This window comes from Microchirus variegatus (genome assembly GCF_963457635.1).
Source record: "Microchirus variegatus genome assembly, chromosome: 10".
Classification (NCBI taxonomy): Eukaryota; Metazoa; Chordata; class Actinopteri; order Pleuronectiformes; family Soleidae; genus Microchirus; species Microchirus variegatus.
Genome location: NC_139811.1, coordinates 25,103,518 through 25,130,982, shown reverse-complemented (window position 1 = coordinate 25,130,982; position 27,465 = coordinate 25,103,518). Strand labels below are relative to the sequence as shown.

General features: G+C 38.6%; 3 protein-coding genes across 3 annotated transcripts; 2 read left to right on the top strand and 1 right to left on the bottom strand.

The window, feature by feature from the left end:
- Window positions 1-1,887: 1,887 nt before the first annotated feature.
- On the bottom strand, window positions 1,888-2,819 carry LOC310932737 (hemoglobin subunit alpha-like). Its single transcript, XM_083896082.1, has 3 exons — window positions 2,678-2,819; window positions 2,387-2,594; window positions 1,888-2,136 (listed from the first exon to the last, which is right to left on the bottom strand). Exons 1-3 carry the CDS (start codon window positions 2,770-2,772, stop codon window positions 2,008-2,010), a joined length of 432 nt encoding a protein of 143 aa, XP_083752208.1. The 5' UTR covers window positions 2,773-2,819; the 3' UTR covers window positions 1,888-2,007.
- A 1,065-nt stretch (window positions 2,820-3,884) lies between these two features.
- LOC310932733 (hemoglobin subunit beta-like) lies at window positions 3,885-4,777 on the top strand. The gene is made up of 3 exons (XM_083896078.1): window positions 3,885-4,022; window positions 4,246-4,468; window positions 4,565-4,777. Exons 1-3 carry the CDS (start codon window positions 3,931-3,933, stop codon window positions 4,694-4,696), a joined length of 447 nt encoding a protein of 148 aa, XP_083752204.1. The 5' UTR covers window positions 3,885-3,930; the 3' UTR covers window positions 4,697-4,777.
- Window positions 4,778-6,412: 1,635 nt separating this feature from the next.
- On the top strand, window positions 6,413-27,465 carry nprl3 (NPR3-like, GATOR1 complex subunit). Its single transcript, XM_083896553.1, has 13 exons — window positions 6,413-6,801; window positions 9,202-9,271; window positions 11,223-11,355; window positions 13,584-13,658; window positions 14,913-15,066; window positions 16,639-16,720; window positions 17,322-17,459; window positions 18,131-18,287; window positions 20,703-20,809; window positions 20,961-21,090; window positions 24,794-24,983; window positions 25,070-25,262; window positions 27,162-27,465. The coding sequence occupies exons 1-13, from the start codon at window positions 6,606-6,608 to the stop codon at window positions 27,325-27,327; spliced, it is 1,791 nt and encodes a 596-aa protein (XP_083752679.1). The 5' UTR covers window positions 6,413-6,605; the 3' UTR covers window positions 27,328-27,465.

Genomic DNA, 27,465 nt, shown 5'->3' with positions numbered 1-27,465 from the left:
GCATGAGATATTTGTATACTTTTATGTAGGAATATTTCTAATATCATAAAATAATTAGAATTATTACATGTTTAGTTTAAACAAGTAATAATTGAAATTATTGGATTAAATTAGTAATATTCTTGTTTTTAGAAAAGTGATATTTATTTGCAATAAAAAAAAGGTGCAAGATTTCCCTTTACTAATATACATCAAGAAATGCTGCATGTTGAAATCCCCATCCTGTGGAGAGAACTAGACTACTCTGGAGGTATACACATGAAGGACAGAAATAATTAAAAAAAAAAAGACCCAAGAAACAGTGTGGTGTAAATCAGTAAGTGGAAGGGAACCAAAAGTGTGGGGCAAAAATCAGTCCTGTAAAACCAAACAAAAAGCCAAAACACAGAGAGAGACACACAAATACACACCTAAATTATCATATTTATGGGGTAATTGTACGTATGTATACGTATGCATGCATGTATATAATTTAAGAATAAGATTACCACACTAAAAACAGAAACATTCAGTGATTGTGTAAACAAACATATTCTAAAAAGCCTTGTATCAACAACAATCTTGCAATACCATTATGTCATAGTCCCACTGTTCATGTGTAACAGGACCTCTATTGTACATACTTCCACTAAGTAACTAACAATTATCCTAACTATAAATCATAATTGTACAACATCCTACAGCAACTTAAGTTCATTATTGTGGTTAGTAAAACCTAGCTATATAATGGAAAATATCAACCTTGATAACTAGGCAAGTAGGCTAGATAATGAAAATGAAAGTCATCTTGTTATTATCATTTTGTTGGTGTAAGGTGACCTTGAGTGTCATGAAAGGCACCTCCAAATATAATGCATAATTATTATTATTATTATTATTATTATTATAATAAACTGAGTGTTCTGATCAGGGCTGTTTTGGCAGGGTGATTGAACTGCTGTGGTGCTTCATCCTTATGGTATTTTGACCAAAAGACATGTTCTTTGGGACACCAGGGAACTAGGTTAACGTGAAGAAATAGGGTATAATATGCCACCTTTAACAGTAATGCCCACCTAGCAGGGAAACATGACATATCCCGATCGCATGAGCAGACAGGTGACACACACACGTTGCAGCTTTACACCATTTGTAAAGCAACGCTATTGTAAACATCCTGACACGCCATAAGACTGCCATTACGTGATGTCATCGTAACCCCTAACGAGCAATACGCTCAAATCATACAGATAATACAAACACAAATAATACTAATACAATAACATAAAACTACCGAAATTACAGCTGGGTTACACTTGCACCTACTGTATCTTTGTGCGGACATTTTTGCCTTAAGGGGACATTTTGTCTGCTTTTTCATTGTTAAGATCAGGTTTTAGAGTTACGGTTAGAATTGGGTTTAGGTTAGGATTTAGGGTAAGGGCTGATTTAGGCACATATTTTAAATGGTGAAGGTTAGGCTAAGGGGCTTGGGAATGCCTTATGTCAATGATGTGTCCTCACTAAAACATAGAAACAAGTTTGTGTGTGTGAAAAAAAGAAAGCACACTAGCACACAAGTTTCGATAGTTTTTATTTTTATTTATTAGGCCCCTGAATTGTTATTGTTGTTGTTTGCAGCCTATAACTGCGGTAAGCCATGTCACAGTTAATGTTTTGTAACCTCTATGCTTAGGTTTTATTATTGCTATTATACTAATTATAATTTATTATTATTATTATTATTATTATTATTATTATTATCATCAATAATAATAATAATAATAATAATAATAATAATAATATTGTTATTGTACATTTTACAGTGTGGATCTAAACTAATAAGACACAGCAACAGTGTGAGAGACAAGGAAGAGGAGACATGTGGATGTTCCACATTTATTTGATTTACCCATTTATTTAGCCTTCATTAAAGAGATTTTGCCATCGTTTGTTGTGGAAGATGATGATGATAATGTAGCCGACGCGCAGCCCGATACCTCCTCCCGGCACGCGGATTGTCCCAGTTTAACGGTATTTCTCAGACAGACCCAAGGCCACGTTCACTAAGAACTTGTCCATGGAGAGGTGCACCTCTGGAGAGAAGTCTTGAGGAAAGTACATGCCAATCACCACCAGGAGGGTGTGGGCCAGGAGCTGTGAAGGTGCAAGAAACACAGACAGTCAGTCACAGACACCTCATCATACTCTCCCAAACCCTTAAACCTTAAAGTCTTGACCATACAAAAAGCCCTTTAAAGTTATGAGGACCTACAAAAATCTAAATATCAAGTACACACACACATCCTTGTACAGCATCCTTAGTGAGGACACTTATGTACATAATGTATAAAAACCTATATATTTGTGTATATATAAACACATTAGACCGGATGTTGTGGCGTACCTTGAAGTTGCTGGGGTCCACTCGGAGTTTGAAGGCATGCAGGTCACTGAGGTTGCTGAGGGTGTAAGTGAGATCATCGATGCCCTCCACGGCATCTCCGATGGCCTTCAGGATGGTTGCTCCGTGTTTCTTCACCTGGTCAGATCCAGTACTCAGGTCTGACCAGTGAGCGAAGTAGATCTTGGTCTGGGGGTATGCTATCAGCATCCTGTCAAGAAAGAAATAATTAATCTCCAATAAATGAATAAAAAATATATAATATATATAATATATAATAAACTGAAAACTCACCTGGTCAGAGCCTCACCTCCGATTGTGTCGGTCTTTTGGGATATTTTTTCCCAGAGAGCCCTCACCACAGCCTTATCTTTTCCGGAGAGACTCATGTCTGCCTTTGCTTAGTTTTGTTCGACAAAAGGAAAAAACTATGACAATGCCAGTGAAGTTGATGTGCAACAGCTTTTTTTTATATATATGAAGCCAAATTGCACCGCACCCCTGTATCAAACCAAAACCACACCTCCATTAAAGAATTTGCCAGAAATTTGCTCAGCAGTTTTTCCAAAGATAAGTCACCACTCCCTTTCTCTGTCATCATTACATGACTCAGTTATTTCACTTAATGTAAAAAAATAAATAAAACAATTTGAATTTTAACCTCAGATCCAATGTAAAATATTAAACTTAATTCCTGGGATACATTTTCTTGATTTTCAATGTCATTCATTTTTTTCCATGTAACTTTTATCATGTAAGTCTTATATATACTATAATAATAATAATTTTCAGCCCACCATGTATATATATATGTATATATATATACATATATATATATATCATGGGTTTTTCTATAACTTGGGAGTATGAGTAGACAGTTCAGCTTTTATTTGTTGAATATAAGCTTTTTTTTGTTAACTTTGTTAAATTATGTTAAAAAACATATTTTATTGGACTGTTTTACAAATTAATTTGAAAAAAACAAACATCCGAGACGCATGTTTTTATTCACTTAAGGTTGCAACTTTTCATGTGTTTTTCTGGTAGACAATCGTTCGACCACTAAAATGAAAAATGGGAAATAACACATTGGTGGTCACGTTACACATTAACGTTAAATTCAGCCTCTTTATAGCCTCTCATTTATAGTTTGAACTGTTTTTTCAAATCTGCAGATGATTGATGAAAATATAATAAAAGGGTGCATGTAAACGCACTCAATTATGTTGAAACCTATTCATTTTGCTGCTGAGGTTACCTTTAAATAAAAAATAATAAAAATAAAAATCTTCTCATATCAAGATTTCAATCTTGGCAAAAAAGTCAATTTCCTTCTTATCTGCTTTTTTCCAGGGCGAAGCTGCACGGTAACACAAGTCGTGACAGGCAACGAACCAACTCCTCTAGTCCAATCGGGTGCCTCCAGTGAATTGGGGGTGTGGCCTTGTGTAATTAATAAAAACCTGCTGAGGATAAGTCTTTGCCACAGGTTTGTGATCAGATATTTGTGTTTTTGCGTCAAAACAGAAAACCTTTCCTTCGTCAACATGGTTGATTGGTCAGACAAAGAGCGAGATGCCATTAAGTGCTTGTGGGAGAATATCGATGTGAAGACCACTGGACCCCGGGCTCTGCGCAGGTGACTTGATCAAGATTCACTCATTTGTGTGTCATAACCAGTAATGTATTTTATTTGTAATGGATACAATTAGTTTACATTTTCACTGTAGACACTTTGACAAGAGCAAAGTGCATTTTATCACATAATGTTAGGTAAAAATAGATCATTTAAGACATTGAAGACATTCATGTATCTTCATTTCATGAGTGTTTTGCTGAATTTGCCTGCCATGTAATTTCAGGGTTTTGATCGTTTACCCATGGACTCAGAGATACTTTCAGGATTTCGGTAACATCTCGACCAACACTGCCATCGCTGAGAATGCGAAGGTCACCGCGCACGGCATCAAAGTGATGACCGAGCTGGAAAAAGCCGTGAAAAACATGGACAACATCAAGAAATTATACTCCAACCTGAGTGTGACTCACTCTGAGAAGCTCCATGTGGATCCTGACAACTTCAGGGTATGTGATGCCTCATCTGTGCCATATTTCTTTTTATCATCATTTATTGTATAGTTTCCTTTATTCAACCCTCTGTATGTTTTTTCCTCATTTCAGCTTCTTGCTGAGTGCATCACTGTGGAAGCCGGAATTAAGTTTGGCCCCACCGTCTGCACCCCTGAAGTTCAGGAGGCCTGGCAGAAGTTCTTGGCTGTGGTGGTGTCCGCTCTGAGCAAACAGTACCATTAACCAGTGAAGCACCAATGGTCACCAGCAAAAAATGACCTATAATTGGAGTGTTGTCAAACACCAAATAAAACACACATGAATACAGTCAATTTCTGTCTTTGCAATATTTTTCTATTTTTTATTTATTTCTATTTGCAAAAATGCACGGTTTAACACAAAGAGTCAATAAATAAAAGGTTATAATGTCGGCAAGGTAATTGTCTGATAATGGTTGTTTACTTGAGTGCTATAAACTCAAAGTCACTGTGAGAATAAGGGAAGAGCTTTATAAAATCAATCCGAATAAAGACACAATTTACAAAACTCAGATAAACAACATTTGTAGAAGTTTGCCTAGCTTTGTTTTTCCATATTTCTCCTCTATATGGGTATTTGCCTTGTATAAGTTCACAATTTAACATAAATAGTTAATAAATAAAAGTTTATAAAGGCAGAACAATCATCCCATAATGGTGTAAGAATATTGATATTGATTAAACAGACTGCTAATATCATTAAAACTAAACCATTTCAAGCATTTTTTATATTCGTTTAATTAGAAACCTTTTTTTTGGGGGGGGGGGGATAATAAACTTTAAAATTCACAGTGACTCATGTTTTCAAATACATTTACTGGTTGTTTTGCCATCTCCGTGTGCACATTTTGCAGTTTGATATAAAAGGGTGTGGTTATCTGAAATTAAAGATACCACTGTATCGAAAAACCCAACCATGAGGGTTGATGGCTGCGAAACATGGAAACACTGCCAAGGGTGTCGGTGTGAGTGAGCCCTCAGTGACTGGGCACTTACTTAAAAACCATAAAACATAAATTCAGTATTTGTTTACCTTGTGCAACCAATCAGTCTAAGTGGATCAACACAAAGAAAGTATAAAACAAAGCATGTAATTATATATAATAGGTTTTCTACAAGTAAAAACAGACTAATGTGTCATACGTGTATGTGTGATACAGTAGGTGAGGAAAAGATAACTTAACACAGTGCTTCCCCAAACTTTTATGTTTGTTTTTAAAGATCGCAAACTATCGTGACTCGAATCACAATATAAATTCTGACAAGAGCAAATTTGTTCATAATGAAGAGACTTATTTACATATCATATCATTTAAATTTGGTAAATATGTAAATAATTAAAATAACACTAACACTGAAACTTTGTTTTATGCAGAGGTGGAAGGTAATGAATTACATATACTCGTGATGCTGTAATTGAGTTGGATTTTTGTTTATTTGTACTTTTTAATTATTATTATTACTTTTACTTAAGTATGTTTTGTTTTGGAAGTACTGTACTTTGCTATGTTTTAAATCACATCCGTTACTGAGTGAAAAAATATCACCTGAATGTAAAAATAAATAAATCACGCACTGAACACAGTCAATGATGAGGGCAGACAGGTGAATGATGAGGACAGGTGAATGTGAGTGAGTGAGTGAGTGACTTAGAAAGTTGACCCTTTCCTTTGACCCATTTTGACACATTATGTTTACATTATTTTGTCCGCTCTTTAATTAGTAAATGTTTGCCTTTAATTAAACAAGTCAGAATTCCAAGGAAAAAAAGGAATTCTGAAATTAAAGTCAGAATTTCAAGAAAAAAAGAACGGAGACCTCCATGAAGAAGCTGTGCTGGGGGAATGTTGAAGCCACCGCCCTTTTCCGGTCGAACATCTTTCAGTGTGACACAAAACAACAACGCGGTAGGAAAGGCACTTCTTTTTTCCAGGCCTCAAATTTTCAACCAGTTTGAAGTGTCTTTTTATAAGCTCATGGGTGCGACAAACACTAACTTAACAACCCCCACTTGCAGTAAACACCCCAACATCCGCTGCTTTTATCAAACGTTCGTTGCTGTTTAGTTGCGTCGTTATTAGCCAGCTAGCGGGTTAGTTTGCTAGGATGCTAACATGATGCTAAACCCATCCGCCGGGTTGCCAGACGACCGGAGCTCCATGTACAGCCAGTCCCAAAGTAGCGTACACAGGTGTGGCGACAAAACCAGCCCCATCAGCGTCATTCTGGTCAGCTCTGGCAGCCGAGGTAACAGACTCCTTTTCCGGTACCCGTTCCAAAGAGCGGCGGAATGCTCGTCATCTCTAACAGGTAGGTTTAGCATTAGCATTTGAACCAGAGGACCACTCCCCCACTACCGTCAATCACACGTCCTCACTTATAGTCAGTGGTTATTCTGGGAAAACAGAGGCTGAGGCCTGTCACTAAATAGTAAACAATATAATAATAACAACATTTCACAGTCCAATATCAGATATTCAAAATATATAATGTACTCCATCAAACCTGCGTTATTCTACTTAATTCTAATATGTTATTCCTCCTCTTTCTACTTCATGTTTTTCATTTATAACATTAATTAATTAAAATCATTGTTTTGAATTTCTTATAGAATTAAAGCAGGTTCTCGGCTGTTTTCAGCTTCTTAAATGTTGTAAAAATGTATTTGCGTCATAGAATAAAGAAATCATTTAGACTGAATAGTTTTGGTTTGTGGACAAAGCAAGAACATTTCTAACTATTACTCGATTAATCTTGAAAACAGTCGACACATTAAACCAAATAGATTTTTATAGCTCATTTCAAAACAATGGAGACATTGTATAAATATATAAAACAGACAGGATATGAAACACTGCACACTAAAAGCATTATAAACACAATAAAGATAAGTATAAAACACTAAAACAAGGTCAATAAAAACAATTTTTATTTAAAACAATTGATCGATAATGAAAATAATCAAGTATTTGTTTGGACCATAAATAGTCAGAACATGTTGATCATTGTTTCCCAAACCTGGAAATGGCGATGTTCTCAAAGGTCTCGTTTTGTCCGCAAACCAAAATGATTCAGTTTTTCATAATTTCTCTTTTATATGAAACAAAAAAACAGAACATTTTCACTTTTAAGAAGTGAAAAAATCAGAAAGCTTCTTTAAATAAAAAACACACTCAAGCTGATGATTAATCTCGTAATAACCAAATAATTGTGGCAGCCCTACCCATATCTATTATTTTTTTTATTTAATCTCTTTTATACTTGTGTGTGTTGTGTGCCTAATACTGTGCTAATATAGGGTTGCACTATATTAGGAAAACATACTTTATGCGATAACGTTAAATATTAATGACGAAGGCATGATTTAGGATTGTAATAAATAGGGATGCACCGATTGCCATTTTTGGGGCCATTTCCGATTTTTCAAGAGGTGTGACCTGCTGATACCGATTTTAGCCGATTCCGATTTCAATTTTTTAAAAATTGCTCAAAAATGATATTCGAATGTTCCCTATATATAATAATAATAATAATAATAATATATTCTCATAGTATTTGCATGGCACATTTAGTGTGTGTTGCATCTGCTGCATCTGGGGGCTTTCAATCAGTCAGACTGTCAGGCAACGACAGCATGACGTCAGTAACAGGACAAACTAATACAACAAGACATAACAACCTGTATATGAAGTTTATTTAAGTTTAAACATATTTCTCAACATATTACCTACACAAAAATAAGTAAATGAACTAATGACCAAGAGCGCAGACCTCACTCTCTCGCACTCGCTCTCTCTCTCCCGCCCCGTGCCAACAATGTCTTGCGCTCTCTGCGCACACTTGTTTAAATGACAAACAAACAAATGGTGAGTGCTGATCGAAAGTTTTGTGCAAGCAATTTAAGGTCCCGACTCTTGCCCCGAATATGACAGGCTTCGTTCAGCGATTGAAACAAATATATAAACATTAATGAAACGTTTACATGCAGAGCGCGACCACTCGCAAAGCAGACAGCAGCGCCATGGCTGCGCGGATGTTGTGTAATCAAATACTATGGCGGTTTATAAAAAATTAATATCATAACGAAAAATAAAAAGGTATTCGGTGTGAACCGGCATACCGCCCAGCCCTACGCTCTACTACATGTGCGTGTAGCCGCGTGATGCGGGTGCATTTGACCGGCTTATTAAAATCGGAATATTTCTGACTGATTGGGGCCGATCACGTGAAAATCGTCTGGTTGCGGTCACTGGCCGAGCAATCGGTGCATCCCTAGTAATAAACAAATAATTAAAGTTGCAAATACGTAACTCTGCGAGCATAGATAACGTTTGTTTGCTTCGTGTTTTATCTGAAAATGGACTCAGTCAAACAAAACTATCAGATCTGACAGATGGAGTGTTTGTGTGTATACAGCGGCAGCACATGGGAGGGAAAGGTCAAGAAGCATTCATCCTGTCATGTAGCTGAATGAGCACGAACAGTAGAATTCACTTGTGAAGCTGTTTGTGGACGCTTCTTTGAGTTTTCAGACGTTGCTTTCATTTGTGTGAACTAATTTAACAGTAGTTTGAATGTAACAGACATTCATGAGTATTTCAAATGTAGCATATCACCTGCGCAAAACATGTGGCATCATTCAGCTCAGATGATCAGTTCTTTATCAAACACATTATCAGGTGAACTGATTTTTGTTATTCTCTCCACAAGCTAAACAACGAAGTCCGTACGCACTGAACACAACAGGTGATGGTCTTGAAGAGCAGGATAGTGATTCAAGGTATTTGTTCTTCATATATATTTATTTAAAAAAAAAATCGTGACATCAACATAAGCTTTATATTTCTTTTGATATTGTCCTATTTTTTGTGTTTTTCCCCACATAACATTATTTCATTTGGCTCAATTAGATATTTTATAATAAGTTTCTTGTTCCTCCAACTGAGTACGCAGATGGTGCCAAACTGTGCTAAACGCCGAGACATCTCTTTACTAAAACTTCTGTAATTTTAATCTGCTTCACTTCAGCAGCATCAGACTTTGCACAGTTTATGTCCGCATGTTGTTACATGACCTCTATGTGTTTTTTTAGGTGAGAGAAAAAAATCCTTCATTTATGCTGTGTTCCATGTGCATTTACTCTGACTCAGTGGCATCTACGGTGAAACTTTAGTTATTTTTATTTTGATGCCAAGATAATCCACATAGAGCTTGTAACTGCAGAGATTTACTCTATTTAGTTTGGGCATGTCATTTTCGAGCAGGCACTCCAAAAAGAGGGTCAGGGAAGAAGAGGTTAATCATATGAACCGTATCTATATTGACTGATCAGTTCAGTCTGTGTGTGTCATCTGCTGCTGGCTGCCTCACTCGCTGTGCTGGGCAAAGAAATAAAGTCAATTTGATTTGATTTGTGAAAAGTGTTGTTTGAAAATACAGTATTGACTCAAATCTAATTCCATAAAGAATAGCCACAGTAACTGATCGATAGGGGTGGATCAAAATATCGATTTGGTGATATATCGTCGCCCTTCCCTGTGCAATACGATAATCGATACGCCAGGGCAAATATCCACATTCCTCCTCTTGGCGGTTCTCTATGTTGTGAATAAATAGAGAAATCCTGCACTTTTAACTTTTCACCAGTACGTTTTTTTTCTAAAGTTAGACCGATATTGTGATGCATCCCTACGTGATTGTCTTGCAAATATATTGATTAACACAGAATAGTTGTATCATGATATTATTGGTATCGTGGACCATGTATCGCATATCTTATCGTACGGTGAGGTACCCTGTGAGTCCCACCCCTACTGATCAGCCTTTTTACAATCGAGCGCATAAATGATCAAATAATCATACCCATCCCCAATTAATAACACTCAGACAGGGTTAACCAGTTATTTGATTTTTGATGTCCATTGTATGCATTCGACCCAACTTTGTGTGTGTGTGTTGCATTTTCCCTTTTGTTTGCTTTTTCCCCCCTTTTTTTATGGCCCAATTCCCATTTCAGGGAACAATCTCCACTAACTGACGAACAGTTGGTAGCAGGGTAAGACCAAATTATTTTAAACCACTTTTTTCAACCCAATCCCATTCTTTTCTTTTTGGGGATCCCCCAAACCTAATATATAAAACAAAATCCTGGTAAATTGTCTGTGGCAGATCTAGTGAATCAATGTTGCCTTCCTGTGTCTGTTGTGCCTTTCTGAAAATATATACAACTCTAAATAAAAACCACAATAAAATGTAATTACAGTTTCAATTCCAGCATGTACTATAGAAAAATCTAAATGCGAATTGAACGCTATAAAAGCAACAAAAGCACATTATTTTCTTGTTGGTGGGGTAAGTCTGTCGTCTGCTTACTTTTACTGGACGTCAAAGGCTTAATTTGTCTACCTTTGATCGCAGCATGAGTGACTTAAGTCAAACCAGCATGAGTCTTTCACATTCTTCATTCATACAGTAACTTCACTTTTTCTCTAAGGAGAGCTCCTCTTCTTTTCTCCTCTGCGGTAGCCACACAACCTTTTTTAATTTGTGCTCCAATCGTTGTATTACGTTACAGGCAGATGCATCTGATTAACACAAACCCTCTCATAGACATTGGGATGTGAGCAAGAGTGCAAACAAACTGAGCTAATTTATTATACTTTCCTCTGCTGTCACCTGTCTCTGACACCCTGCACTCTTATCTTATCGCACCTGCTCATCACTTCATTTAGGTTCTCCGACATCATCCTCTCCACCATACTCGCCACCAAGTCCGACATGTGCGGGAAGAAGTTTGAACTGAAGATAGACAACGTTCGATTTGTGGGTCACCCGACTCTCCTTCACCATCCTCCCATCATCCAGGTAGATACTCTACAAGCCTCATGAAAAGAAGTCATTGTTTATCTTCACCAAAGAGGTTGTTTTTCATTCAGGGTTCCCACAGGTCCTTGAAAGGCTTCATAGTTTGCTTGAAAGTTTTGCAATGTGATGTGAATTATCTGTTATTGTGATTGTAAACTATATTTCCCACCTGTGATTTAACTAGACTTTAACCCATTAAGGCCTGAAGCGCCTAAACAAAATGTCTCTAAAACCTGAGCTTCAATGTCTACTAAATGACTGATTTCTCAGCCTCTGTAGCAGATATAGGAACACAATTCAAAAAGTATTTGAGAGCTCACACCTGTGGCTTTGCTGTGAAATTTATTTTATTTAGATACAAAAATGTAAAATTAAAGTGAATAACTATTTTCAACTAAAAAATCGTAAGAAAATAAAGTAATATCAACGTGTGTCAGTGCCTTGATTTAGTCCTGATAGAGTGAAGAACAAGAACAGCATGTAATGACTGTAACAGTCTGCTTCACATGTGACGGTGATGATGTTTACAGCCCTGGTGTGTGGTTGTAAACACTCCGTCGATTACGGTGGTATTTATCGTCATTATCGCCGACCTCGTCGTCTTCAAACATAATTATGTCTTAACCATAAATCCCGGTCGAAATCTCTCCGCTGTCAAAGTCCTCCATGTTTGTGAGAAGTAATTTCAAAACAATGTCACGAGGAACCCTGATACCCCCGAAAATTGACGTATCCGCTTTACCGGCGTCTATGAGAGAATAAAGCGCGCAGCCGCTCTCCCGGTGTTAATGGTAGAAGTGCGGCAATGCTTTCCCGGCGTCAATGGGTTAAGAAGAAAAAAAACAACTGTTCAATACACAAATATTTGATAATAATATAATATATAAAGATGGTGCCAAACCATGGTGCTGTTAAGATCTTAAAAAAGGCAACCAAAGAAATTTAAAATCAATCCTAAAACAAATGGAGTGGAGGGAGCGCAGTGCAGGTGTGATGTGGTCTCTTTTCTTTCTTCCTGTCAAAAGGCAATAGTCTTTGCCTCGGCAGCGCCTCCTAGTGACTATTCTGCCTCTTTCACTGCATGTCTGACGTTTGGCTGTTTGTGATGCAAAAATGAAGGTATTTCACAGGGAGTAGAGACGATACACTCATGCAATAACTCCTGCACTCGCTAAACTTTTCACGAATGTTCCCAAATTTATTATAAATCTATGTGTTATTATCTGATCTAATTTCAGAGGAGCTGTTTTGTCAGGGTGAGAAAAAACTATGTCAGGATATTCCATCAAGATATGGCAACAGCAAAATTCAAGTTACAAGTAGTGGTGGATGATGATAATGGGAAAAATATATCTCTATATTTTCTTTTTATTTTGACGATATCAATATTAAGCCGATATACTTTAAAATTTAAATAATATTAATATAATATATATATATATATTATATAATAATATATATATTAATATTAATATTAAAGGAAACAACTGTTATTTATTGTCTTTTAAACTTAAGGATTCAAGTAAATATTCAAATACAAAACAACAAAGTACTCTATGCATGGTCGGCATAACGAATGTACAGTACACAGACTTTATCTTATTATTAAATCATATTATGAACTTAAAGTTCTGTCGAGAATTGTACAATTAAAATGCAAAAACAAAATATGTGCCCGTGTGCTCCAGATTATCTTAAAATATATAGAAGGAGTTTTAAGACAAATGTCATTAATATAAACAAAAACCCCAGTCAAATAGAAAAGAATACTGTTATTGTACTGTTTAGACCTATGAGGACTGTCAGTGTTTTCCAAAAATTAAGTTTGTCAATTACAAATTACAATACTATCGCAACATGTTGCCCTGCTGCAACTAACAATTAATTCCATAACCGATCCATCGAAGACTTGTTTGGTCCGTAAAATGTCAGGAAATGTTGAAAAATTTGAAATGATATTCTCAAATATCTTGTTTTTTTGAATTATTACGTTTAATGATTTCTTTGTGATATGGAGCAAAGAAAACAGAAAATATTCACATTTAAGAAACGGAAAAATCTGAAACCTCCTTGTAATTATTGAAAAATCGATGATCAAAGTAGTTGACGATTTATTTAGTAATCGATTGATACCTCTGATTTGCTGCATCACTCTGCCTATGTTATTGCAATCTGTGTCCATTTTATGTATCATTTAAATAATTAAAACGTGTTTTCTTTCCACGCAGGTTTCTAAAACAGATCCTTCCCCTAAGAGAGAGATGCCCACAATGATCTTGTTCAATGTGGTGTTTGCATTAAGGGTAAGAAAACCTTTATAGTTTTTTTGTGTGTGTTATATTTGAGTGCAAATGGAAGATTGGTTTTGCTCAATCAGTTAAAATAATAAACGTTGAATATGAATGTTATATATGTGCAACATAATTTGGCTTCTTTATTTTTTAATGATGGCACAAATAAAACAGCTGACTGCGGGTGGGACATGCGTTCTGTTAATCTTTACCGTGTGTGTGCGGGTGTGTGACTGATTAAGTTCCAGTGTACTCTATCTGTGAGATTTTGGAGGGGGGAGTGACCACATTTACTTTTGCTTAATCATGCTCAGGCACAGCCCATGCTGAGTCACTGTTTCGAAGCAGGGTTTAGATTAAAAAAAGCCTCATCATGCTTCGTCACTGATGTGGTTTTTCACTCTGGCAACAACCAACAGAAAAACATTTTTAATTTAAAACATTTAAATAATGTGATGTGTGTGTGTGTGTGCCATTCTTCAGTGTATTTTATAAAAGATTTTGTTATTCAAATTCAGTGGATTTACTGTTTCTTTCTTTTTTGTTCTTTTTTTTTATCATCTAGAGGAAGAGCAGTCTTGTATAAAGTGCCTTAAAGGGATACTTGAGTAAAAGTAGTATTTAACCAGTAAATGACTTTGGTAGAAATTGAAAGTTTTTTATAATGTTGCTAAATTAAGTCTCAGTCACATAACTTGTTTATATATATATATATATATATATATATATATGTGTGTGTGTGTGTGTGTGTGTATATATATATATATATATATATATATATATATATATATATACGTATATATGCACACACATATATGTATATATATATTTATAGAATTTAATATATGCTCAGGTATTTTGATAGTTTAATGCATTTTTAATGGGGATGAGTATGAGCTAATGCCTAATGTTGAGTTTCAAATTAAAGCAGTGATGTTGACATTGGGGCTGCGTATGTTTGAGTTGAATATTATTATTATTATTCTTCATTACATTTCTAGAGCGCTTTTCTAGACACCCAAACCGCTTTACAAATTACCCATTATTAATTAATACATTCTCACTGGTGGTGGTAAGCTATGTGTAGCCACAGCTGCTCTGGAGCAGACTGATGGAAGCGTGGCTGCCAATGTGCGCCAAACGGCCCCTCCGACCACCACGATCATTCATACATACATTGCATGTTTTTTTCTCGAATATGTACCAACGACATGTTTAATACAGTCTAATAACTGTAGCTCTCACTCCCATTTTTGTCATCCACAGGCAAACGCTGACCCCTCCGTCATCAGCTGCATGCACAACCTGTCGCGCCGCATCGCTATAGCCCTGCAGCACGAGGAGCGGCGTTGCCAGTATCTGACCCGAGAGGCCAAGCTGATGCTCGCCGTTCAGGATGAGATCACCACCATGACTGAGAGTAAGCTACACACAGATACACTTTTCAGCCAAGAAGGGTGGGCAGTGGCATCAGACTTTCACCTCTACTCGGGTGAAGATGCAGAGCTTTCTGAAAGGACGACTCCATTTACAGTCTTCTTGCTTTACTTCCTTAGCTGTTATGCTTCTGCCTTCCCTCCATCAGTCGTGACAAATAATATGTCACTGTGCACAGTGACTAGCGGAGCCGGGAACCCACAACCATGAGTTGAAAGCCCCTCAGGACTTCCGCGGAACGACTGTCCAATCACAGGCGAGATTCACCAGCGCGTTGCAACGGTTGAATAACTTCCAGATATTGAAAGTGAAAGTTATCTTTGAAAAAGGGGAGAAGAACTCACTCATGGAACATTTCATTGACAATTCTACAGCCATAAAATCAAAATAAATCCAGGCAGCTTGAATATTTCTTAAGATTTTTTTGTTCCGACGATTTAAAAAATAAAAATATCGATTATTTTCTCCTCTTACTACGGCGCACTTTTTTAATGTTTGCACTGGGGAAATGTTCCGGGGACCGCTCATTTGTGGCACCACCCGTGCATCTCCTCACACTCACCCGACCAGGGTTTCCCCCAGTGCATATTGCTTGTTTATTAACTTTATATACACTTTTTTTATACACCACAGATTTTTCTAAGCCGCGGAACAAGCGCGATGCGCCCACATGTAACCGGCAAGCGTCCCCTTGTCCAGGTGCCAATTTGAAACTCAAGTCACACTATCAAATACGCCATTATTACGGTTATATTGTTATTGTCAATAAAGATGTTATATTTAGGAATGCACCGATAATTCGGCGGCCAAAACACAGCGAGTAAACTGTGGAACAGCATCTTTTGCGCAAAAGTTAAACTTATGAACTCCCCGCGACATTCACTTCACAGCAGAGAACATTCTCTCTCTTTGAGCAGTTAACTAAAGAGATCGGCTCATCTGATGCATCTGTTATTCCCTTAATTGCAAAGTTGTAGGGGTAAAATTGCGTGTAGAGAAATGATCCAGTCGGATATGGAGAAGCGCAGGAGAGGGAGAACAGTACAGCGCAGGGGCGGTGCGCAGAAATCTGTCTGCACCAGATGAGGGGGCACTACCACTTTTTATTTAAACATAGTACATCATATGAATAATAATTTTGTCTTTAGAAAAAAAAGTTTTAAATCGAAAATCGAATTTTTATTAAATAAATCTGGGATTTTATTTTTAGGCCATATCGCCCAGCCCTAGTGATAAGATGGATAATGCAAAAATGTCACAATATCATTTTAGATGAATTATTGTCAGATCTGCACAAATATCACACCGTTATCATTTTAAATATGTTTAATGATGTTAAAATTCCCTCGGATATTGTGAATTGTATCGCAATCGCAAAAAAAATTCAATTATTCAAAATCGTTCAGCCCTAGTGTGGGATTGTCGCAGTAGACACGGAAACTCAACACTAACATTTCAAAGTTGCACACTGTAGCTTTAACAAACTCGTTGATGTGTCATCGTTGTTAGATAGGAGACTTTGTCTTGACAGGACTCTGTTTTGCTTTCACAACAGCAGATGGAAGCCCTCAATCCCCGTTCAGGCAAATTCTTCCCAAATGTAAACTAGCAAAGGACCTGAAGGAGGCGTATGACAGGTGTGTGACGAGGCACTTTTCCTTTTCTTACTGTGCATGACATGAAGTAAAGATTTGGGTAAATTTTTTTTTGTACCCTTCCACATAAAAGCAAGAAATCACTTAAGAATATCTTGAAAAGTGACAAAACTAACTGACCTCCTGTTATGTTTATAATTGTTTTTTGCTGTTTGTAATGCTAAAATTCTCCAGTTTTGTCTCATCCAGTCCAGTCTTTTTCAGGAAGAATGAAAAATCTCTTCCTTATGCTGCAAGGGAACCAATAAAATTGTCTATGCCTGTATATTTTATTTGGTCTGTCTTGAAAACAGGACCCTATGTCTCAATGAGATCACCCTTATAAATTGAGGTTGAATATATTTAAAATGTTCATATTGCTGACAAAATGATTACAGCTCAGCCGTGCAAGAAGTGCTTCCTCATGTTTTCTAAATATCTGCCCAGCAACTGTTTTACTGATTTATCCACACTCCCACTTGGATGTTGGGAAAGAAATGTTAAATTATTTAAAAGTTTTTTTCCTCTTCTTTTTACAATTGTTCTGCAAGTAAAATATGGATTTGTGTTGAGCTGATTCATGTGATTTTGATGTTTTTGTCAGCCTGTGTACAACTGGCGTGGTGCGACTACATATCAACAACTGGCTGGAGGTGAGTTTCTGTTTACCTCACAAGATCCACAGGATTGGTGGCAACCACATTCCCCCAGAGGCTTTGGAGCGCAGTCTTAAAGCTATCAGGTGTGTTTGCAATTTATTCTGTGACCTTTACAGGAAATGAAGGGGAATTTTATCACAATTACACAGATGTTTGTATAGTTTTATGTAGCAACTAACTAATCTGGCTTTGCAGAATGTCTGCAGTTCCAGTTAAATAAAAATATATTATGAACCGGAATCCTATCATCCATAAGCGCTGATTGAGGGTTTAGGGTTATATGTGGGCCAATACTGCCACCTACTGTCAATACTGCTTGTGTACATTAGATTTGTGGTTGGCTTTATTTGTTTTCTTTTTTTTGACCACATCCCCAATAGCTGCCACGAAGGGTCAAACATTGGTATACACATATATATACATATATATATATGTATATATATATATATGTATATATATATATATATATGTATATATATATATATGTATATATATATGTATATATATATATATGTATATGTATATATATATATATATATATATATATGTATCTTTTTAAGTGGAAGAAAAGTGAGAAGAAACAAATAACATTAAATCACATTTTGTTTATATTAGTTAATGAACACTTGTTTCATCATCAATTAATTTCTTTAGTGATTAATTGAATAATCCTTTAGTCCATGAATTGTCAGGTTGATTTCTGCTGTCTTAAATTGAGCGGGTCTGCAAGTTCACACATTGTTTGATTCTGCAGACCTTACCACGCTCTGCTGCTGCTGGAAAGTGAGAAGGCTCTCCTCAGCCAGCTTCCTCTGGACTGCTCGCCCGCGATGGTTCGCCTCATCAAGACGTGCTCTGCGGTGAAGAACCTTCAGCAGCTCGCCCAGGACGCTGACCTGGCCTTGCTTCAGGTGCGCCACAGTCAACACCACTACACTTTTACACACCGTAAAGCACCAGGGAAACACTTTTTCCCCAATTTTTTTTACATTTTTCAAGTATTCTTAGAGTCCATTCATCAATTTGAGGCTTTTTTTTGTAATAATTAAAACAAGCTCTCCGTTTTTTTTTTTTGGGCTTCTTAACTGTGAATATTTTCTGGTTTCTTTGCCCCATTTGGCAATATCGAGTACTCGATTAATCAAGAAAATGATTGACAGATTAATGGATTGTAAAATAATTGTTAGTTGGAGCCCTAAAGATTCACAGTCACAGTCACAGTTAATGGTGTCCTATTGCCATTGGATGGACAATGTATGTACATGGACAGCTCCAAGTTACCACCAAGGAGGTTATGTTTCCATCTGGGTGGGTTTATCTGTAAGTTTGTTCTTCAGTTTGTAACTTACTGTCTACAGTTTTTTAAGGCTCAATCTGAATATTTCATGATGGATAGGTGATCACAAGCATGTTCCCATTACATTTAGGTAAGAATCGATGCACTGACGATGTCACAGAAAATGATCTCTCTGTCAGTATCAGACATTTGATTAAATTTAAACATGGTTCAGTCCCATTTAACAGGTTCAGGTGTGTGTATGTTCCGTGGATCGAAATTAAATGAGATATGTTATGCAACTTTTTAATCATGTTAATACGTTGGGACGCTGGAGTTCCCTATGAAAAAATAAATCATATCATATCAAACAATTATAAATCAAAAAAGTGGTAGTGCCCCCTCGTCTGCCTCATCTGGTGCAGATAGACATTTTATTTCCGTGCACCGCCTCTGCGCTGTTCTCTTCTCCCCCTCCTGCGCCATTCGCCGCTACTGCGATCTGTGCTTCTCCGTCTCCAAGTGGTCCCTTTCGTATCCAAAGCAGAGTGGATGATTTCTCTATGTGTATTATCCCCACATACAAATAATGATTTTTATGATGAGGATAGAGTACAGTCGTGATGAAGTGCAGGTGATCCGAGTAGACTTACTAATTGCTCCGTATGCAGCCAAGTTTCGCTTTTGCGCAACAAGACTTTCCAGTAGGGCTGTAAAGTCAAAGTCGACTAATTGGTCGACACGCTCTGGCTCGACCAAAATTGTGATTGGTCGACTAAATTATTATTATTATTTTATTTTTTTTTTATGGTGAATTTCATTAGGAGGAAAGTACCACATACTAATAGGGGTGTTTTACAGCACCCGTGCTTCACAGGTAACAGTCCGTCTTTAGAGAACACCCCCCTTGTTTTCCACTATTTTGGTTTAGTCCAGCCCAGTGGGTTGTTGTCGCTCTGTGGCTCATGAGCGACAGACAGATTAGCTTTGCCATTAATTAGACGTGTGAATTTTGAGCTTTTCATGTTAGGCTACAGTCAGTCCTCCTGTCACATCCATGTCAAAGACATCAGCAGTGTGGCAGCATTTTTCAAAAATAGATGACGGTAAAAAAGTGGAACGCAAACTTTGCAAGCAACAGTTTGCTTTTCACAGCTCTACAAACATGACATATCATTTAAAAAGGCTAAGCTAAGGTTGCTCCGTCCGTTTTGAGTATGAACATATCAGAATTGTTAGCATATTTCAATGTTTTAGTCTAATAATTGTTGATTGGTGTTATAACTGCAGGCGCACCTGCGCGCAGCAGCGTCCCGCGGTCTATTTGTGTCTCAGCCGCGAAGCTGCGCTGCGCTGTTCAGTCTCGCTCTGTATTCCTCAACACTTATTGTGCTGATATTACTAGTTATTGTCGGATATCACGGGCTATGATATTGCGCAGTTGAACGTAATGCAAAACGATGTAAGGAGGCGTCAGACTCTGTTGAACTCCAGCGGGTCTTTTCAAAATAAAAGAGTCGCAGCCGCAAAGTACCCCCCGTCGATTGGTCGATTTTTGGTCAAAATTTCAGGGCTTTAGTCGACCAAGACTTACTACTACTTTCCAGCATTCAATAGATGCTGCTCCACAGTGTACTCGCTGTGTTTTCTGCCGCTGAATTATCGCTGCATTCATAAATATAACATATTTATTGACAAGAAGAATGTAATCGTAATAATGACGCATTTGATGGTGTCAATTGGGTTTCAATCGGCCCCTGGGCGGAGTGTCCTTTTCCCCCGGTTTAGAAAAATCTGTGGTATATAAAATAATCTATTTAAAATAAATAAACAAGCAACGGGTTAGGGTTAGACCGAGACAGGCACTCAAAACCGACCGTTCTGAACAGGGCTGTTTTGCCAGGGTGATTGAACTGCTATGGTGCTTCGTCCTTAAGGTATTTTGACCTAAACATGTCACAGACATGTTCATTACGACACCAGGTAACTAGCTTAACTTGGAGAAATATGGTATAATATGTCTACTTTAAGAAACTATTTCCTCCCTCAGATTTTTCAAATTGCTGTACACTTGGTTTACTGGGGCAAAGCCATCATCATCTACCCACTGTGTGAGAACAACGTGTACATGCTTTCGCCTCATGCCAACATCAGCCTGTGAGTGTTGATGTAATTTTCTTCAGAAATGTGTTATGAAACAATTTCTTTTCCCTCTCTATGCTATGTACTCGGCATATAATAGACTTTTCCTTTACAGCATTGTGGAAAAATGCTCTGTGTTATGTGTGCCATCTCTCTCTCTGGACAGATACTCCTCGCTGGCTGAGCACTTTGCCCAGCAATTTCTTGGTCATGATCTGCCCACCATGTTAGCCAAGTTCTCTCTCCCCGTCTCACTGGCCGAGTTCAGAAACCCACTGGAGGCTCCTGCACAGGAGGTACGATTATTCTGACCGCTGTTTCATAATTGAGTGTACAAAACAGTTTAATATACTTCAAAATTTATGTTGGCAGTTCAAAGGTGCATACTTTGGGCTTAGTATCCTATAAGATCTCTGCACAACACGTCTCGGTTACTATGATACAGGTCTTTTTTGAATGGGTCACTTAGGGCGTATGGACAGGAAAACTGTAAGACTGTATCTAAAGTTACATACAGTATACCCAAATGAAGAACAAAAGATAAACACTATTTCCTATTATCTTCCATTACTAGTATCCGCAACACCAGTAGTGTTGTCAGTCATGAATGATTCGTTCGGAAAACTAATCTTTTGAGTGAACGAACCGACTGGGATCACTTCATGAACTGATTCGTTCCTTTCTTAGTTCAGTTGAGCTCAGCAGCGAGCGTGGCAGCCGGGAGTGGAACTGCCGCGTTCTGTGAATCGCTCGCCGACGCCGTCACTCACTCGTGAATCTTTGGCAAACGAAGCCAGCCAACGTGGCAGAGCGGGGAGGGACTACTGAGAAGAACTGTCTGCCGCTCTCCCTCACTCCTGGAGGATGTGATTCGTTCGCGCTGTCACTCACTGACTCGCTCATGATTCGCGAACGTACTGACACACAGAACTGTCACGGAGGAGGACGTGAATCACGTTCACAGCACGCGCTGTCACTCACTCATCATGATTCGCGAACACAGAACTGTCACGGATTCACGTCCTCGGCGAAACAGTCGCGACGGTGCGCTAATGGCTAATGTTGAGTCAAGCTATGCCACTTGAATACAAGCACACACACACACACACTCGCCCCATTAACAGACGTAGGTACACATAAAGTAATGAGAGGAGAGATTTAAAATAATAACAAATTTATATGTGCATAATAGTATTATCCTCTATGTGCCTCTATAATAATATGAATACTAAAAATAATAATAATAATATTAATGATACTTTTATACTTTTAATTTTTATTTAAGTATTATTATTTTGTATTATCATCATCATCATCATTATTATCACATTATTATAATGATGTTTTGCAATTAAACTGTACTTTTATATCAAAACTTGGGAGGGGGAAGGAGTCTGTCAGGGCAGGCGAGTGTAGTCACTCACTCACTGACCCACGAATGTACTGACACAGAGAACTGGAGAACTGTGGCTGAGGACGTGAATCTCGTTCGCGGATGTACTGACACACAGAACTGTGGCTGAGGACGTGAATCTCTTTCGCGGATGTACTGACACACAGAACTGTGGCTGAGGACGTGAATCTCCTTCGCGAACGTACTGATGCAGGAGAACTGTGCCCACGCCAACTTTATGGCTGGCATACGCACGTTTCTCCAGCTATTGTTCCTTTGGCGACACTTAGGTGATGCTGGGAAACTGTTAATAATGTGAAAACAAGTAGTCATCAGAGTGATGTGCACATCAGAGACACACTTATGAACAATTAACACCTTGCAATCTGACGTGAGCGAGTATTTAGGGAACGCGAGGATTTACTTGCAAACGATGATAATTGGCACATAAGCCGAATTTCGGTCAGGAGTGTGCCAGTCAACCCTGAGCCGAGCCATGCCAGCTGTGTGGGAATCATCCGAATGTCATCCAGGTACATCAAATTCCCATACAATACTGTTAAACAGGCCAACTTTAAAGCGCAATTTTCAGCGAGAGCCAGTTTCCCTAATGTAATCGGAGCTATTGACTGCACACACATTGCTTTAAAAGCGCCATCACAGGATGAATTTGTTTACGTTAATAGGAAACATTTTCATTCCATCAATGTTCAAATCAGCTATTGTTTTATGTGGAGGGAAAGGTCAAATACAACATTTTAAAGCACTGTGATAGCTAAATTCTGGTAGTAATTCATCCTTAATATTATACTTTAACATATGATTGTTGCATTTATACCTTGGCATCACATCATAGCTACTTTTGTATGATCATTTTATGAAAATGATTGTATGTGGGGGTACGGACGAGTAGCTTTGATAAATCCTTCTACTGACTGAGCTGGGCTAGAGCACATGGTCTGCGCAAAATGGGATGGTAACTCCAGGGGAATATCATATTTCATATCATATCCATCCCAGGCTGCCCTGGAAATGACCATTCCTAAAGTCTATGGGGCTGTATACCAGATGTGGGTTAATGAAGAAATCTGTGTAGAAAATGTTGGTGAATTCATTGGAAACTACTATTTTTAGTGAGGAGATAAACTGTTTGTATATTTTAAGTCTTTAGTTTGTGTCCTTTTAGCAAATGGAATGAATTAAAAGTGGGGGTACGGATGGTACGGGTACGGACAGGACATTTGGAGTTTATTGTGCTATATCAGGCAAGGTCTTTATCACTGAAATGGTTTATATGGTGGTTTGGTATTTGGCAATAGAGACTTGTAAACCGTCACAATTAAAAGCTTGTAGTATTTACTTAGTGTAGAAATTAAGAGGGGGTACTGACGGGACAGAATTTTTCGGAAAATGACAGCCTATACTTAGCTGTGAGTCAGATGGAAGTAGGTATGATCTCAATCTAATTTTGTTCTCTTACAACATCATATCAAAACTTTGCATGTCAAACTAACACTTATCACACAATGCTACAGAATTTGAAAACTTTAAGTAAGTATTAGATTAAAATTGATAACATGTGGGTAAAAGTAAAAAATAACCCTGCAGGCCAAAAAAAGTTGGTGTATCTTCACAAAATGGTAATAAAGCTCTAGTTAACATATGACTCTTGTACATAACAAGGAATTTTAAGGTAGCAACCATGTTTGTGATGTCAGGTGCAATGGTTGGAATGTGAAAAAACTGAATGACTCCTGGTAACACTAAAAATAGAACATTTTTGAATAATATTTGATAAAATAAAATATTGACAGATATCCCTTTTTTGTTTATTGTTCTGTTCCTTGTTACACCAGCTTTTGGAAAATAAAAGTCTAAAACAGTAATATCTAATAGAGACTTTCTTATCAACTGGTAATATTTGTTCTCTATGTTGTGAATAAATAGAGAAATCCTGCGTTTTTAACTTTTCACGTTAACATTTTGTTTTCTTCACTTGATTGTCCTGCAGTATATTATCACAAAATCATTGTTTTGCGATATTATTGGCATCGTGACGTGGACCTTGTGTCGTCGTGTATGGTGAGGCACCCTGTGATTTCAATACGTTAAATGGGTCATTAAAAACATAAATTCTGTCATACTGACTTTAAGATGAGAAACATTTAAGTTCATTGATCAAGTTGAGAGCAAAACATTATGTGAAATGTATATTATACTTTCATAAATAAGTCATTATTGGTCATTACTATTTAAAAAATAAATCATTTAATTATAAAAATGGGCTGACCGGTTAATCTGTCTACCTCTGAAAAAAGATTTAATGTGTTTTATACTAGAACAAAAATGAACAGTTTTACTTTTTTTCCATATACATATGTGAAATTTCCCACAGGTAAATTCTATTTATAGAGATTTCATTTTAAATGGAGAGATATTGGAGATCTTCATCTCAGATGTCTGTCTTATTTTGGCAGAGCTGTTTGAACATCAGTGATGAATTATAAATGCCACAGCTCATGTCATGTCATCTCAGCCTTTTTACATCAGCAGCAGATAATTGAAAGCATATTTGACTTAAACGTGAATGCTCTGTTCCTGACCAGGCCCAGCTAATCCAGATGGTGGTGTGGATGCTTCAGCGCCGCCTGCTGATCCAGCTGCACACTTACGTCTGCCTGCTGGTGCCGCCCAGCGAGGACGAGCCCGGCCTGAGGGATGATGACCCTCCGCTGGTAGCCAGAGTGGGAAGCCGCAGTCTCAGCACGCCCAGTGCTCTCAGCTTTGGTTCTCCAAGTTAGTCCCATCTCATCATCTCACTCCTCTGCTTCTTTTACATACAGGTGTAGTAACGGCTAATCTCTTGTCTGTTCTATGTCCAGCCAGCAGCGATGACATGACCCTCACCAGTCCCAGTATGGACAACTCCAGTGCTGAGCTGCTGCCTGGTGGAGACTCGCCGCTAAACAAGCGGATGACGGAGACGCTGCTAGCCAGCCTGTCGGAGCACGAGCGACAAGTTATCCTCAACATCCCCGCTGCACACAATCCAGAGGATCTGCGGATGTTTGCCAGGTAATTAATCATGTCTCTGACAGATAATATTTAGAAATAAGCTCATGTGATAGTTGTCTTTAATAATATCTCGTGAGATGTCTCACTATGGGATGCACGCCCCTGCCGCAGCCCTCAGAAGCATTAATCTCATTACGCCAATCCTAAATGGCTGGTGAACGTGTCCGTCTGCCACAGGTAGTCCCACCTACCATGAATAGTGTCTGTGGACGGGACCACGTCATTCAAACACCTCTTCTCCCTCGGAGCATATCTTGCGTCCAGGGTTAACTGGCTAAACTGTCCACAGGCAGATCTTATTTTAGCTTCGGTCGCAGGGCGCTAGTAGCCTTGGATTTATTTGCTTCGTCGGTCACACCAGATCGATTTTACTGAGCATTAGCACACCAGCTAATCCGGGATGATCGATGGGGGCTATGGTTCTGCAGGAACGAGCGCGGTGGCTTAACCTCGCCATCCTGTCAAACAGAGAGAAGGAAGACAGCGCATCGGTTTGGGCGAAAAAAGCCCGTCCACGACAATGGGCATGTCCAGGACGGGCCTTTTTTGCCCCAGCCGCTGCGCTGTCTTCCCGGGCAGAAACACGCAGTGTCACTGTTCCACCAGTAGATGGCGCCACCGCATCGCGGCTGAAGCCTCTCGTGGCAGAGGAGCTGCAGTGTGTGTCCACTCTCCCTCAGACGCGAGAGATGGGCTACACCAGCAGCTTCACCTTGGGTGTTGCGGACGATTTCGTGGGGGTACAGGCTGCAGTTCGCCGGCATAATACACTCCAAGGCTCAGGGAGAGTCAGCTCGCGTTTTACAGAAGGAAATCCTCTCACTGTTAAACAAAGGAGCAATTTGTGTCGCCTCTTCCGCGCAGTGTCAGAGCGGCTTTTACCCCAGGTATTGGATGCTCCCCTCAGTGTAGACGCATTAGCGCACGTCTGGCCGCGCAAGCTTCTTTACGCTTTCCCCCCACACACCCAGAACGCATGAGCTGTGGGCTTGGCCCCTGAGTGGCTCAATCTATCACCTGTGGGACTCTCACAGTGTGCAACTTCCACTATACAAAGTGCTCGAGCCTCCTCCACAGGTCTCTATATGACTGTAAGTGGAGAGTGTTTGAGAGTTGGTTCTACAGGAAAGGCCACATTCCTTTTCAGTGTCCAGTGGGAGTGATTTTGTAATTTTTGCAGGACCTGATTGACAAACAAAAAGCCTTCTCAACAATCAAAGTGTGCTTGCCGGCTGTTGCGTGGGTTTTGGGGGGCAAACTGCGTGCCAGCACCCGCTGGTTTGCCGTTGTATGAAGGGGGCACGCAGGCTCCTTCCTGTGTCCAGACCACTGGTACCACCGTGTGAATCCCTACTAATTATTACATTGTTACTGTATATCCTCATACATTCAAGTAGCATATATTGTTGAGGTCATTTACTCTGGAGCAACTATCATGACTGCTTTCAAGGAAATTCATGAAAAATCCTGGTGTTGAAGCACAGGAATTCGAAATTCCTGATGGTCAGACTCAGGAACTCCACCAGCGTTAAGACCTGTACAGTTTCCAGAGTGTATTTAGAGCAGTTGGATGAACAGATGGACTTAGTCTCAGTAAAGACCCAGTGATTCATTTTAAATGACCTCTCTCTCTTGGGGAATAAAATTATAATTGGAGAAAATTATAATTGGAGAAGAAAGTCTTAATTGCTGTCACGGAAAATTGAAAAATCCAATTTCAGCAGTTGTTGAGATAAATCACTGTCCATTAGCTGTGGGGACATTTAAAATAAAACCGTCTTGAAAGCCAGCTTCAGAGCTGTGGAGGTCTCGTCTCATTTTTGATTTACTTAGCTAATGTCCCAATGAATCTCCAGCTCTCAACTTGTTCCTCTGCCTGTTTGTGTCGACTGTTTTCAGGCTGCTACACTACTTTCGGGGACATCATCACCTGGAAGAGATCATGTACAACGAGAACATGCGGCGCTCACAGCTCAAGACGCTGTTTGACAAGTTCCGCAGCGTCCTCGTGGTGACCAACCACGAGGACCCCATCATCTCAATCTTCCAGTCGCCCATGGAGTAGTGACACGGATGTGGCATCAGCTCTCATGAACTGGAGACGGACTTATCCGTCTGAGAGCGGTGTTGTTTTAAAAATCAGCTGACTCAGTGTTTTGCAGAAGTGTTTTATGAGCCAAATGTTTGTTTACAGTATTAAATT

What these genes read in the sequence shown, in the direction of transcription:
- LOC310932737 (XM_083896082.1), bottom strand. Translation starts at nt 2,772, where the DNA reads ATGAGTCTCTCCGGAAAAGATAAGGCTGTGGTGAGGGCTCTCTGGGAA. An exon ending in GGAGGTGAGGCTCTGACCAG is followed by an intron (nt 2,595 to 2,677) that starts GTGAGTTTTCAG and finishes CTTTCTTGACAG; the next exon opens with GATGCTGATAGCATACCCCC. An exon ending in TGGACCCCAGCAACTTCAAG is followed by an intron (nt 2,137 to 2,386) that starts GTACGCCACAAC and finishes GCACCTTCACAG; the next exon opens with CTCCTGGCCCACACCCTCCT.
- LOC310932733 (XM_083896078.1), top strand. Translation starts at nt 3,931, where the DNA reads ATGGTTGATTGGTCAGACAAAGAGCGAGATGCCATTAAGTGCTTGTGG. An exon ending in GGACCCCGGGCTCTGCGCAG is followed by an intron (nt 4,023 to 4,245) that starts GTGACTTGATCA and finishes ATGTAATTTCAG; the next exon opens with GGTTTTGATCGTTTACCCAT. An exon ending in TGGATCCTGACAACTTCAGG is followed by an intron (nt 4,469 to 4,564) that starts GTATGTGATGCC and finishes TCCTCATTTCAG; the next exon opens with CTTCTTGCTGAGTGCATCAC.
- nprl3 (XM_083896553.1), top strand. Translation starts at nt 6,606, where the DNA reads ATGATGCTAAACCCATCCGCCGGGTTGCCAGACGACCGGAGCTCCATG. An exon ending in ACCATCCTCCCATCATCCAG is followed by an intron (nt 11,356 to 13,583) that starts GTAGATACTCTA and finishes CTTTCCACGCAG; the next exon opens with GTTTCTAAAACAGATCCTTC. An exon ending in CTGACCTGGCCTTGCTTCAG is followed by an intron (nt 18,288 to 20,702) that starts GTGCGCCACAGT and finishes TTCCTCCCTCAG; the next exon opens with ATTTTTCAAATTGCTGTACA.